The 13,706-nt window shown below is 52.1% G+C and overlaps 6 protein-coding genes across 6 annotated transcripts; 4 read left to right on the top strand and 2 right to left on the bottom strand.

Moving 5' to 3' along the window:
* Positions 1-121: 121 nt before the first annotated feature.
* PtrM4_132040 (CDC33, Translation initiation factor 4E (eIF-4E)) lies at positions 122-1,222 on the top strand (the record flags this gene model as incomplete). Its single annotated transcript, XM_066109061.1, has 2 exons — positions 122-159; positions 214-1,222. The coding sequence occupies 2 exons, from the start codon at positions 122-124 to the stop codon at positions 1,220-1,222; spliced, it is 1,047 nt and encodes a 348-aa protein (XP_065961053.1).
* Positions 1,223-2,138: 916 nt separating this feature from the next.
* PtrM4_132030 (ULP1, Protease, Ulp1 family) lies at positions 2,139-6,298 on the top strand (the record flags this gene model as incomplete). The annotated part of the gene is made up of 4 exons (XM_066109060.1): positions 2,139-2,371; positions 2,427-2,481; positions 2,529-3,832; positions 3,880-6,298. The coding sequence occupies 4 exons, from the start codon at positions 2,139-2,141 to the stop codon at positions 6,296-6,298; spliced, it is 4,011 nt and encodes a 1,336-aa protein (XP_065961052.1).
* Positions 6,299-6,594: 296 nt separating this feature from the next.
* On the bottom strand, positions 6,595-7,363 carry PtrM4_132020 (uncharacterized protein; the record flags this gene model as incomplete). The annotated part of the gene is made up of 2 exons (XM_001941207.1): positions 6,595-6,725; positions 6,835-7,363. 2 exons carry the CDS (start codon positions 7,361-7,363, stop codon positions 6,595-6,597), a joined length of 660 nt encoding a protein of 219 aa, XP_001941242.1.
* Positions 7,364-7,877: 514 nt separating this feature from the next.
* Positions 7,878-8,783, top strand: PtrM4_132010 (PQ loop repeat protein; the record flags this gene model as incomplete). The annotated part of the gene is made up of 2 exons (XM_001941206.1): positions 7,878-7,921; positions 7,979-8,783. 2 exons carry the CDS (start codon positions 7,878-7,880, stop codon positions 8,781-8,783), a joined length of 849 nt encoding a protein of 282 aa, XP_001941241.1.
* A 1,055-nt stretch (positions 8,784-9,838) lies between these two features.
* On the top strand, positions 9,839-10,300 carry PtrM4_132000 (Mucin multi-domain protein; the record flags this gene model as incomplete). The annotated part of the gene is made up of 2 exons (XM_066109059.1): positions 9,839-10,207; positions 10,298-10,300. The coding sequence occupies 2 exons, from the start codon at positions 9,839-9,841 to the stop codon at positions 10,298-10,300; spliced, it is 372 nt and encodes a 123-aa protein (XP_065961051.1).
* A 189-nt stretch (positions 10,301-10,489) lies between these two features.
* PtrM4_131990 (XynB, Beta-xylosidase) lies at positions 10,490-12,718 on the bottom strand (the record flags this gene model as incomplete). Its single annotated transcript, XM_066109058.1, has 1 exon — positions 10,490-12,718. One exon carries the CDS (start codon positions 12,716-12,718, stop codon positions 10,490-10,492), a length of 2,229 nt encoding a protein of 742 aa, XP_065961050.1.
* Positions 12,719-13,706: the final 988 nt, after the last annotated feature.

Genomic DNA, 13,706 nt, shown 5'->3' with positions numbered 1-13,706 from the left:
CGCACATTGGCCATTGGCCCGCCAGCTCTTCCGTTTACTTGCTTGTTTGCCTGCCCCACCCGCCTTTGGATACCGTGCCATTCTTCTCTTGTATCATCTACCCACTTGACCGCCTCTATCAATGGACAATAGGGAGAATCTTTGGACTAGGCGCTCCAAGTAGGCTCGCATGTCCCCGCAACCCTCGCTTGCACCACTAACACCGCCCGACAGCACCAGCAAGCTCTCCCTCTCCATGTCACACTCGGAACCCAATAACGAAAAGTCGGAACCTCACCAGCGCACCATCTCGGCGACCAAGCGCTTTGGTGGCGATTCGTCCCACGGCAGCCGTAATCCCTTCAACGCCATGTCGCCCTTGACACCTGGCGGATTGGCCTCACCCACGACGGGCGGCTCTTCCGCCTTTGGGCTCGGTTCCGGCGCATTCGCGTCCTTTGGCTCTGCGGGTAAGACGCCGAAGACGCCGGGTACTGCCTTTGACTTCAAAGCGGCCGCCATGTCGTCACCCTCGCCCGCGACGCCTTCGGATAAAAAGGATAAGCCGGTGAGCAAAGTGGTTAATAGCATACGTAAGGAGTCTATATCCACAGGCTCAATACCGGAGAACACACAGGGCCCCTCTGCGCCACCCGATTTCAACGCGCCGTGGCCGCTCAAGTACACTTGGGCGGTCTGGTACCGTCCACCAACGGCTAAGAATGTCGACTATGAAAAGTCCATCGTGCCGCTCTGCAAATTTTCGACCGCCCAGGAGTTCTGGAAAGTCTTCTCCCACCTCAAGCGACCCTCGAGCCTGCCCTCCGTGTCGGATTACCACGTGTTCAAGCAAGGTATACGGCCGGTATGGGAGGATGATGAGAACAAGCGAGGCGGCAAGTGGATCATGCGCCTGAAGAAGGGCGTGGCGGACCGTTACTGGGAAGACCTTTTGCTTGCGCTGGTTGGAGATCAATTTCTAGATGCTGGCGAGGAGTTCTGCGGCTTCGTCTTGAGCGTCCGGAGCGGCGAAGACGTCTTCAGCATCTGGACCAAGAGCGACGGGGTTAAGAACTTCAAGATACGAGACACGATTAGGCGAGTTCTCAAGCTACCCGAGGGCACGAATATAGTATGGAGGAGTCACGACGACAGTATTGCACAAAGATCGGCCATCGATCAAGCCCGGAGCCAACACGAAAAGCGCCGGGTAACTTCGTCGGAAATAACAGCTGGCTCGTAGTATCCGTCAGCTCTGAATTATGCGAATACATATTGGCACAACCGAAGACGATGACGAGTCGCAACCCCCCCACCGTCGCTTTAGCGAGACGTGTAATACTTATGCTACGGAGATGAATGTGACGGTCTTGAGCCACCATTTCCCGGACGTCGTTGGACGCATCTTGGGTTTGTGAGGCCACCAATCATCTTTTCTTGACATGCTGTCTGAAGGATCATGGGAGCGTGAGTGTCTCCATCCAGCATCCATAGACATTGCTGGGCGATGGCAGTGTGCGTCATGTGGCGGATGTGCTCGAAGGTGAGGCATCCGGTAGCTGCAAGAATAATTTACTAACAGATTCAAGTTCACGTACCCAAAGTATCGTGTATGGAGATTTGTGATGTGAAACAAATTCAATGAATCCACATTCGAGTCCCATGCTTCTTCTGTTGTTTCGGGTGATTGCTGTGATTCGATTAGAGCGCGTAATGGATTCGGGATAGACTATGTTGCCTGCATACAATAGCCTCTTTGTAGAATATATTACAATAGCATTACTGCATCCATGTCGCATTGGGCCGAACTTTCATTGTACGGGAAGCGGCTACGTCAAGGACGCACGGACGTGAGCGCGACGCATCTCGCGCAACCAACTTCACCTTCACCTGCCCCACGGTGCGCGCATGCGCTTTGTGCGTTTGCCTTGAGCGTTTGCATGTCCAGGATTCTACCGAAAAATATCACTCGTCGCTGCCGCTCCGTCACCGCTATGGTGCTTCCGACGCACTAATGTTCAACTTCTTCCAGGGCGTCCTAGCTGCGAGCTCCTTTGGTTCTTCCAACGTACATGTATGTCTCAGACTCTCATGTCGCAGACTCTCTTCCTGTGATTCTTCTTCGTTGTCTACCTTCAGCCGCGCCGCCCGCTAACACCATGCCGCTGCAGCCAGACGAGACCAACGCCCAACCGCCGAACCTCGACTTGCCTCCATGTCCCTACACGCGAGCCCCGTCCCCCGCCCCGTCACCGACCCGAACCTACATAGATCTTTCCTCACCTACAAGACCTTCGAATCGACCTCCTCACTTTGTCCCACGCCCTGAGGCCTCTCGCCGGCTGCCGTCCAAGCCAAGCGAAGACGAGAAGAGATTAGTTGGAGATTACACGTAATATACCAATGCACATATGACACGGGAAACAGAAAGGCTAATAGTTGAGAAGTGTGTCAGCGGATGCGGTCAGTCTCCCCAACCCGCGTATGAGTATGCAACCCAAGGTATGTTTGCAACTATCCTTTTAGCGCCTCACACTCATATTCGATAGCCAGGGTCGAACAAAGGATTCAAGCCGGTCAATACCTTGAACAGCGGACCTCATGCGCCAAGTCGAAAGCCAACTACATACGGGAAGCATAGCCGACCAGGCGGTCCCTTGATAGGTCAAGTGCAAGGCGCCGGACAAGCAGCCTACCTTGAGCAGAAGCGAAACAACCCGCCCAAGACCCCATCCCGCCGTGGACGTTTGCAAGAAGACCGGGACCGATTGTCAGGTGGGGCCGTCTCTGGAAAACGAAGAAAGGTGGATCATGTCATAAACCTGTCTGACGACGATGATGAACTGTTGGAAGTGCCTCGGCCTTTCCACTTTGCGCCTACTGGCACATCCGGCGCAAGACCTCCATCGGCTAGATCTTCACATTCACGAACGAGCATTGGGAGTGGGAGCACAATAGAAGAGTTCAGGCCGTCTCAGCCCAAGAGCGAGTTTCGAGAAGTTGATGCTCTCATTGTCAGAAAGAAGGCGAGAAGACCGACCTCGAGCAAATCTCAAAAGGGACTTCGAAAGTCACCATTTGGCGGTGGTTCCCTGGCTATTGACTCCACAGCATCTACACACTTCAACGGGGATGGTGACGAACGCAGTACCCGAATACGGTCGCCCACTACTACTCGGAAAGTCATACTACAGGAACTTCACCAAGGGGAAGAGATTTGTGACTCCAGACGTCATGAGCATAGACGCACATCTGAACCGTTCACATCGCACCACTTCTCTGAGGCTCGCATCAACGAATTTACAGCGGAACCAACAACCGATAGTAGAGCTGCCGCCGATATGTCTGTCGATCTTCGCAAACAGCATAGACCAGCACCCAAGCGAAGGGTGCCTGACAGCAGCAGTGCAGATGAGCTTGCACCGTCACCCGACCGGAGACAAGCAAAGCCGCTTTCGAAAGCGAGACAAGCTGCGAAGAGCAGTATGAAAAGATATACCGGTCCATTTTGGCCACTAGCATTCGCGAGGTCATATGACTATGAGGTGCATCACTCTAAAGTGGAGGATGACCAAAAACCACCCAAACTGCTCAGCGACCCAGGAGGCTGGCGTGTCCGGATATACGAACTGCCCGATGGCAACTATGATACTAAGATTCTCATACAACGCCAACATATCAACAAGGTACATGCGGATGATACAAGTCGAATTCGACTTGAAGGACCCCGACAACAAGACGGCAATTCCGAAATCTTCGACCTGGAGTTTGTAAACACATCAGACTTCCTGACATTCCGTGACGAGCATGCACCGTCCCTAACACCAAATGGGAGGTTCATCTTGAGACAAGCGTAAGATATCACAAACAATCCACAAGACAAGACTAACCTAGATACAGGGAATTCATGGAAAAACTGTTTAATAAGCCTCTGCCACCAAAAAACGACAAAGTCGGAACGTCTCTACTCGTTCACGATGCTGTGCAGGTTTCAGATCATGCTGATAGACACACCACCGGTCCAAAGAAGACACTGCTACTAGATCAAGTTTTGCGTCCTCCACAAAGGCCGAATTTTTCCAACGCAAGTACAGCAACTTCAGGGCTAACCCGCCCGTCGCGTCCCAAGAGATCTGTGCCAACTTATGTAGAAGACTCTCCCGAACCACAGAAGGTGTTCAAGCACTCTGTTGAGAAAGGGCTCGGTACAGCGTGGGCCAAGTCTCTTGAATACGTGGAGGGTCGTCGGCGCGCAGTAGTGCACTTCGATGATTTGATTCGACTGGACGAAGAGGAGTACTTGAATGATAGTTTGATCGACTTTTACATGATCTATCTATTCAAGCAACTGAACGTCCCGGCCGACAAGGTCTACTTCTTCAATACGTACTTCTTCACCAAACTAACCGGGAACTCTGGCCGCAAGTCGATAGACTACAAAGCTGTGGAGCGATGGACTTCGAAGGTCGACATCTTCCTCTACGACTATATCGTCGTGCCGATCAACGACTCTCAAACCCATTGGTATCTGGCAATTATCTGCAATGTTTCGAAGATCCCACGTGTACTCATAAATTCACCGTTCGACGATGATCATCCCAACATACAAGAGCATGGCGAAGGTTGTACCACGATTACGATTGAAGGAGACAATGATGGTACAAGACCAGCTCAAAACCTATCGCCCAAACCGTCTGCCAGCGTTCAAGAGGTTTCCAACCAGCAAGAACACGATGACCCAAATCTTTTCGACGAAGCAGCGTTATCCTTGGTCAACCGCGGTGAGACTGGAACAGATATACAGTATGGACCTCAACCTGAGGCATTCTATTCAACATTGCAAGAGCCGACGGCCGACATCACGGATGTTGAAGAGGTCAAATCCTCTGCGCTGACTCGACAGAGTGCATCATCTGCAAAGAACAAGAACAAACGCAAGCCTGTGCCCAAGAAAGACCCCAATCAACCAGTGATCGTTGTGCTGGACTCCTTAGGTGGTAATGCGCGCAGCGGAGCAGTTCGTGCCCTGAAAGACTGGATAGCGGCAGAAGGGAAACATAGGCGCGGAATGGAAGCAGTTATCAAAGAAAATGGGTATTATCCCAAGGCCACGCAGATTCCCATGCAAAGCAACTGGACTGATTGCGGTGTCTACCTACTGGGCTACGTCGAGAAATTCTTCCAGAATCCCGATGAATTCAAAGACAAGCTGTTGACTGGGTCCATGTCAGCTGAGGAAGATTGGCCAGCGCTGAAGCCTTCCATGATGAGAGACAAGATGCGTGACATTATATTCGAATGCCACAGGCAGCAAGAGAATGCTCGGAAAGCGCAAAGAAAGGCGAAGAATGAAACAACGGAAATCAAGGCGCCAGTGGTTACAGGCCACGTCGTATCTGTAGAGACAAAGACAGAGACTGCGAAGACGGACCATGGGGATGGAAACCAAGAGCAGACCAAATCGCACACCCATCCGGCCATTCAATCTCCACGGCCTAGACTTAGATCTCCCTTCAAGCTCGACGAGCAACAAGCGGCCTTTGCCAGAAACCGATCTCCGGACGCTGTTGGTAAGATATCCGACTCGCCTCCGGTAACACGATCGCTTGTTGAAACACCAAGGCGTAGTAGCTCTGAGGTCTGTATCCCTGGGAAAAGTCCATTGCCCCTTCCTCCCTTGCTCGACGGACAGGGCAAATCGCCGCGTCAAGCTGGACCAATGAATCGGACGATTCCCACGGTAGACTTGATCAGCCCTAAAAAACGTGGAAGAGATGACGAAGACGATCATAACAAAGAACTGTCAGCTGCGAAGAAACAACACGTCAAGTCGCCACGGAAAGCAAGAGACGACGGAGATAAGCAGGCGAAACCATCAAATTCACGCAGCCGAGAGGGCGGTGCGCCAAACATGCCCATTGAGATTGAGGACTCGCAGGAGGTGCAAGTAGTGAGGCCTGAGCACCACCAGCTTCTAAGAACAAGCCCGTCCAAAGTACGCAGAGTGACTTCTCAATCTCCAGCCAAACACAGGCACGGAAAATCCATCTCCATTGACCGTGAGCTCAAGACAAGACTTGAAGATGATATCACTCGGACCCTTTCACAGGCCCTGAGTGCACCAGCTTCTCCAGTTGACTTGACGCGTACGCAAGAAACCGCAGGCGACCCAATGGAGGCCATTTCGCAGTCTACGGATCGCATGCAGATTGACGTCCCCAATGACGTCTTCATAGTCAGAGAGACTCCCGAACCAAGAAGGAGAAGTCCAGAGACGCAGGAAGGACAGCCGTCGAGGCCTGATACTTTCCCATATTGAGATCATGATGCATTCGGTACCGAAGTGGAGTTTCTGTATTTTCGGTGGTCTCTTTTCATATCTATACCCATGTTGGCATGGCTGGCGAAACAGGGCGAACATAGAGGTATCATTCATCATTGATAAGCACAGGGTGTTGGTTGTTTGGCCTCGGCCGTTTTTTCGCGTAATCAAGCTGCTAGACCGTGGATGTAGGGATGCTGGGTGGCAGAAATAAGGAAGGGTAGTAGTGCGTGCGTGTCAAGCAAAGAATGGGGATGGGGGAAATTAGATAATAAAAATATGCAAGTGTTACTTTATACCGCGCTTTTGAGTATCTTTTCCTCGTCTCCGCGTCCTTGTTGTGCAAGTTGTCGTGATATATCCCCATTGGCGCCGCGGCCACCGGTTGGATCGTTGCGTGATGCTGATGTTGCGTTGTCGACGTCTAATCATTATAATCAGCCACCAACCACACTGATGATTCAAACATATTCTCAAACAAGAGGTTGTTGTGTGGAAACTGGGACCGTATATATGTGTAGGTGTATTCTTACCATCAAAGCCCGCATCCCTCTCCCCCACACCACCCCCAACCCACCTCTCCATCTTCTCTTTTACAAACTCGTTGAAATCCCATTCCTTAGGTTCTAATCTGTGGGCCCCCGCGGTCCAGATATACGTTTCTGCGTCCACCTCTTCACCCTCTGTTCCTTCTCCGCGCACACCCACCCCCGGAATCCCCGTACCCCCCTCCTTATCCTCGTCCACTAACACCCTAACCCTAACTTTCTCCCTACTATACTCATCCCCCTCGAAAATATCCAACCGCCAGATATCGCCGTCCGTCAGCCCGGTTACCAGGGTGCCTCGAACGGACGACGTGGGCTCTTCGGCTGTGGGTACAACGGCAGGGTAATCAGCGCCTTTGACTCTATGGCGTCGGTGTGCATGAAGGATGGCGGGGCGGATGTGGAGGAGCGTGGCGTGGGCTGCTGTGGGTGGGGTAGGGGAGCCCCAGATTACGCGGTGCAGGACGGGAGGGGCCATTAGGGTGCCGTAGAAGAAGAGGGTGTGTGAGGACATTTTGGTGGTGAACTGGGAGCGAGGGGGATGTGGACGGGGCGATTGGTGAGATTGGTGGGTGTAGATGTTTATTGCGTCCATTCGCTGGGTGTCAACATGCGAAAGAAGATGTTTTAACCAATTTGTATGTAGACGATGACGAACGCCGAGCGAGCGATAAGATCTTATAATCAGCCCTATAAGCGGGTACATCGGCGGACGGACATGGCCGGTTCACGGTCCCTTTCCTCCTTTTATTGTTCGGTTCGGCTCGTTCGGGGCATTTCTTGTTGACATTTGACAGACAGAACAGACAGCCTTGATCCTGACTAGTGGCGCGGGCTGTCTCTCCATAAAAAGAGTCCCTTTTTTTTTCTCCTTCCGATTAATTTCGTAGTTGGGTTTTGAGAAAAAGCAAAGAAGAGGAAGTAAGAAGAGGCGGCGCCATTCCGACTGCTGATTCCGAGAAAACCAACCCGGCGTCATCACCGCAAGTCGTGCATACGAAGCACCGCACGGAACCCACGAGGGCACCATGTTCTTCATCAGCGCTATTGTGAAGAACATTGCGCCCATTTTGTACGCCCCTTCCTTCATAACCCCATACACAACCCAAAACTAACACCACGACTTCAGCATAGCAACAAGCCCGATAACCAGCTATGGTGACCAAATCTACAGCATGCACCGCTCCCGCAGCTCCGCGGGCTTCTCCCTCGACATCCCCCTCATCATGCTCGTCGCCAGCATACTAAAAGTCTACTACTGGTTCGGCGCCCACTTTAGCACCTCGCTACTCGTCCAAGCCCTCCTCATGATCGTCGTCCACCTACTCCTCCTGCACGTCGCGCTGACAAACCGGCCGCCGCCCTCGCACCTCCCCTTCCAACACAAAGACGCGTCGAACCGACCATACTCCTTCTGGCAGTGGCGCGCGCCGCGGCCGTATTGGGCGTTCATAACGTATTTCACGGGAGGTCTGCTGGTGCTGCACATGGTCATGTCGTCAACGGCGGTGTTTATCCCGTATACTGATTTTCTGGGCTTGGTGGCGCTGACGATTGAGGCGACGTTGCCGTTGCCGCAGTTGTTGGCGAATTGGCAGCGGAGGGGGTGTAAGGGGTTTAGGCCGAGTGTTATTGTGAATTGGGTGATTGGTGATACGTTCAAGATGTGGTTTTTCTTTGCTAGTAGTAATGGGGAGGTGCCGTGGGCGTTCAAGGCTTGTGGTGTTTTTCAGGCTTGTTGCGATTTGGGGCTTGCAGCGCAGTATTTGATTTGGGGGGATGGGCCGTTGGGGGTTGAGGGCTTGGGGAGAGAGAAGGAGTTGAGGAGTCCGTTGCCTGTCGAGGATGGGTGGAGTATGGAGAAGATGGGGCAGTTCGGTTCGAAGGGGATTCAGATGGATGGCGGACAGGCTTGGGAGAGGCCGAGGGGATGATTGGCTACAGGCTAGGGGTTGTCTTCGATCGCGAATATGCAGCGTCGATGTGTAAGAGTAGGGTTGTATGAGATTATTGGGATATTGGATATGTGTAATGATGGTGTTATGAGACACGGACTAGCAAAGCAACAATTACAATAGAAAATTATGTTGAATTCAACATGGAGTAGCCATTGGCCTGACTGGTCTTGGGCGTTACTGGACCTTTGTTTGTGCACATCAAGTCCTCAATAAACCCCTGATCATGCGTCACTGAGTTAAATACATGAGCCATCACAAGACAAGTGCTCACGAGACGTTAAAACAATCGTCTCTACCTCCACCCAAAACGGCCAATATCCCTCCACCGCCTCCACCCCCACCGCCTCCGCCTCCCGACCCCGCTGTCCTTCCAATCATCAAAACGCAACTCATCACCCTCTGTGCCGCATTCCACATCTTCAACAAACTTATCACCAAATTGAGCGGCCAATTAAATTCACTCTACCGAGACGCAAACGACGCTCAAGCAGCTAGCCAGGCAAGCATCAAGCGCATGATGGAAACAATCAAGACGATAATAGAGGGTCGGGACAAGTTGGAACGTGCATATCAAGAGCTTTTGGAGGAGTTGGATTTGCTGCGGGAGAAGGTGGGTGATGAGCCGGAGTTGATAAAGGTCAGGCAGGTGGGATGAGGGGGGTTGTGTGGCAAACTTGCGGACTGGTGTAGGTGATAGGGAGGAATGAGTGGTGAATGGCAAACAATATCAGATTGCTTTGTTTCGCTTGGATTACCGGCATGGTGGTGTTGTAGTGGACAAGCGTCAAACGATTGCTTGTCCCGACGTTCTGCACCACAAACTTTTGCGATGTCTCTAATCTTTTTCAGAGCGCACACATATATCAATTGTGTGTACATTTCAGAGTGACCATAACATCCTATCGTAATCATCCTTCTCAACCGCGTAACTAAGCATTACATCGCCAAATTGACGTCTGTACTAGACGCATCATCACAACAACACACCACCCACCACCCACCACCAACTATCGCACCCCACCAACCTCACAATGCTCCCAACCTCCCGCCAAAACTACCATCCTCACCGCCACCACCGCCACCAAAACTACACCTACGACTACAACTACCTCCACGAAACAACCCTATCCCCCCACCCCCACCCCTTCTCCCAATCCAGCCACACTCTAGAAGACATCCCCATCCCAACCTTCACCCCTGCCGACCTCCCCTCCCGCCTCCTCGCCCTGAACCGGCGCGCCGCCATCGTCTCGGCCGCACTCGCGCACCTCAGTGCCGTGGTGAAACCGCTGGAAACCACCAAATCGGAGGATCTGACGGAAAATCAATTACAGGATATATGGGAGGAAGGGGTTGGGCTGGGGAGGGCGATGGAGGAGTTTAGGGAGCAGATGGAGGAGGTTAGTGGGATTGTGGAGGAGTTGTTGGTGGGGAGGAGGGGGAGGAAGGGCGCGGTGGTAGGGCTTGGTTCGGGGGAGGGGTGAGGAGAGTGAGGGGGTGGGGAGGGGGTTGTTGTGAGATACTGTTAGCGAAAGGGGATGTAGATGGCAGACGGGGGAGTTATGCGTATATTCGTTTGGGATGCAGGTTCGATTCGAGAAAGACGTGTATACACAAAATCACCTGTGATATTTCTACAAATTACACAACAACTACATGTACCAAAGTATTCCAAGCGTGAACTAAACAACGGGAATCATCTCCGCTGGTACACTCGATAGCGTAGGAACGACCGGGACAATAAATCCATTCTCATCGAAAAACAGCTTATCGATTGTAGTCTCCCTGTGCGTTCCATCTCCACCCGGGATGTGGAAGCGGTGGTAACAAATGTACCAGTTGTCAGTACCAGGCACGTTGATGATGGAGCTATGTCCTGTGGCGAGGATACCCTGCGATGGATCCTTTTGCAATATCACGCCGCGGTATGTCCAAGGTCCGTGTACGCTGTCGGACGTTGCGTAACCTACGCGGTAGTTCTCCGAGCCGGTGTCGTCGATGGAGTAGGTGAGATGGAAAAGGCCTTCGCGGTAGTTGACGAAGATGCCCTCGCGGAAGTCAGTTAGGCCGGGGATTGCAGTGGTGGTGTTTTCTTTGACGGAAACCATGTCATCGTTGAGCTCGGCGTAGATGGAACCAATAATATCAGAACCTCCATTTCCGTAGAAGATGTAGTATTTTCCAGTGGTGGGATCTTTGAATACCGCTGGGTCAATGGCTTGGCCGGTCTTGACTGGGCCATCGTTGAGAATCATGGCTGTTGGTTGTGCAGTAAAGGGACCTTCGGGCGAGTCTGCAACTGCAACGCCGATGGTCTTGCGATCGTATGTCGGGTTGTTTCCACTAAAGTAGAAGTAGTATTTGCCGTCTCTCTCGATGATGGCAGGAGCCCAAGCATTGCCATTTGCCCATGGTACATTGCCGCTCGTGCCGTTGAGTGTTAAGAATGGCTCGTCTGATCGTGTCCACGCAACAAGGTCGGGCGAGCTCCAGACATAGAAGACATTTCCGCCCCAGCCTGCGTAGCCATCGCTGGTGACATAGATGTAGTATTTGTCACCGAAAACAGCAATGTTAGGATCGGCGTAGTAACCAGGAAGTACGGGGCTAGCTCTCTTCGTCATGGAGCTGACCTTCTGCGTGTTCAGACCAGCGAGTTCCTTCGCAGTGATAGGAAGCACAGTGCCGTGGCGAGGACTTATCGGAAGTTTGTAAGAAGCGGAGACCTTCCAAGTTGGGTTGGCAATATCCGCTGTCTCCAACGGGATGTAACCACGGCCACCATATTCGTCCACGAAAAGATAGAACTTTTCTCCGTTGACATCGCCAGCGTTGGCTTTGAAAACTGTAGGTCCCTCGACAGCGCTTGTGCCAGCGTTGCGACCGATGCAAGCGGCAACTTGTGTCCATGATGAAACCGGTGCAAGAAGCTGGGATGAGCGCTCCTCAATGATGTCAGAGCAACCTGTTCCAGTGGCACCTTCGTCTTTGGTAAAGCGGTAAAATACTCCATCTTCTTGAATGACCGTGGTATCGATACGGGACATCCCGGCGTCTTGCCAGGTCTGAGGCTCGCTAAAAGTGACAAAGTCGCGTGTTGTCACATAGAGCATTCTGTGGTATGTCGGCCCAGTACGCTCTGTGTCTGTATCCGCATAGAGAGAGGATGCCCAAAAAACAACATACGATCCAAGATTCGCATCGTAGTATGCTTCGGGTGCCCATGTGTTCCCAGCAGTAGGCGGGGAAACCTTTACATGTCGTTGTGCAGACCATGTCTTGAGGTCACTCGATTCCCAGATCTCAAGGTAGAGACTACCCTTTTTGACTGCGTCACCCCAGGATGTGCCTGAACCAATGGACAGATCGGTGGCGAGCAAAAAGAACTTGTCCCCCTCGACTGAACGCATGACAAATGGGTCGCGTAGTCCCTTGGTTCCCATGGTAGAGGTCAAAATTGGTTGACCCCCGTTCAACTCTGTCCAATCCAAGGCGTTGTTACCGTTGCTTGCTGCAATGTAGATCTTTTCACCGGCTATGCTGTTACCAGTGAAGTAGGTAAAGGCATAGCCTTCAAAAGCGTCAAGCTTGAACGCTTGTCGTACATTCGCGCTGAAAGTCCGGTTTGATGTTGTTCCGTCATATTCAATGACCGCTGTTAGATCAACTGTGGTTGCCCAGTCTTGTCGCCGTACGATACCGTCTGCCGATATGATGGATGGCTTGTTGCTTGACCAAGTGATGTTCAAGCCATCAGATGTGCCTGGAAGGTACAGATTGCCGCTGACATCCTCAACGTTGGTGATGGTAAGACTACCAAGCGCCGCTTGAATTGTCTCGGCCGAGTTTGCTTGGACAGTGGCAGCAGACCACAAACTCCAAGCTAATGGAGAAAGGTAGTACGAACGCATGATGGGAGAAGTAGTGAAGAGCTGTGCACAATTGTCGTCTGGACACCCAAAGGATCGTATACTCTAGTCATATACTACAATGACGCACCGGAAGCTATACCCAACGGATGCGCATAAACTGCAGGTACACTTCGGGGTCCATACTCCATTGATCTTACTCCTGTCTGATCACGAGGTCGAAAATATCCACGAATACGCCTTTGCCTGACAGGCCATTACGAGGAGCTACTGGTAACTTGCAGGGGGCCAGGGCGTACCATGACCCTCGGTAGTTAGGCCGGTCCGGAGAAGTCATCCTTCCAAGTCGAGTCCGGGGCAGGAGGCGTGGAGAAGTGCAATTAATAGACATGGTGATGGCATTTCGTCCAGGGAAGTTTGCGGGGTACGACGCTAACTAGCTCCCTTGTCCTCCGGAGCAATTCCCTCCGGACCTTGTCAGGCAGAAGAACGGTTATTTCAACTCAGTAGATGCCTATTTAGCCTTAGACGACTGTAATTACCATTATGCGCATGTCTGGGCATGGTGGCACATGTTGAAATGGCAGTATCGTGTACCTCGGTTCTCAGCCGGACTCCAATTTCCAGGTTGCAATGAAGGGCCGTTGTCACTCACTTTCTCGACATAATCACAAAACACACGAGTAATGGCATGGGTAGCAGAGTCAGCCATGTCAATCTTATCCGCTTGGGGAGGAATGCGAAAAAGACGATGGTCCGTTCTCCTGGTGGACTGAGCGAATGCTAAAAATATCGAGTAGCTTGCAAGGCAGCTTCGGGGCGGCAGTCAAGTTGGCAGTCACTTAAGATGAAGCCTTGAATGTAGTTGAGGGATGGGACGAGGCAGAGGTGTTCTCAAGAAAGTCATGTTCGGGCCAAACTCGGACCTCCGATGTCGCCGCAAAACCGCCACTTTCTGGTTGTCGGATTTCAAAGCGCTCCACAACGCTCACCACTTCACATGATGCGCCATCGACGATACCACCGCAAC

Source organism: Pyrenophora tritici-repentis, chromosome 7 (genome assembly GCF_003171515.1).
Source record: "Pyrenophora tritici-repentis strain M4 chromosome 7, whole genome shotgun sequence".
In the NCBI taxonomy this organism is placed as follows: Eukaryota; Fungi; Ascomycota; class Dothideomycetes; order Pleosporales; family Pleosporaceae; genus Pyrenophora; species Pyrenophora tritici-repentis.
The sequence above is the reverse complement of the archived record's forward strand: the minus strand, read 5'-3'. Positions and strand labels throughout refer to the sequence as shown.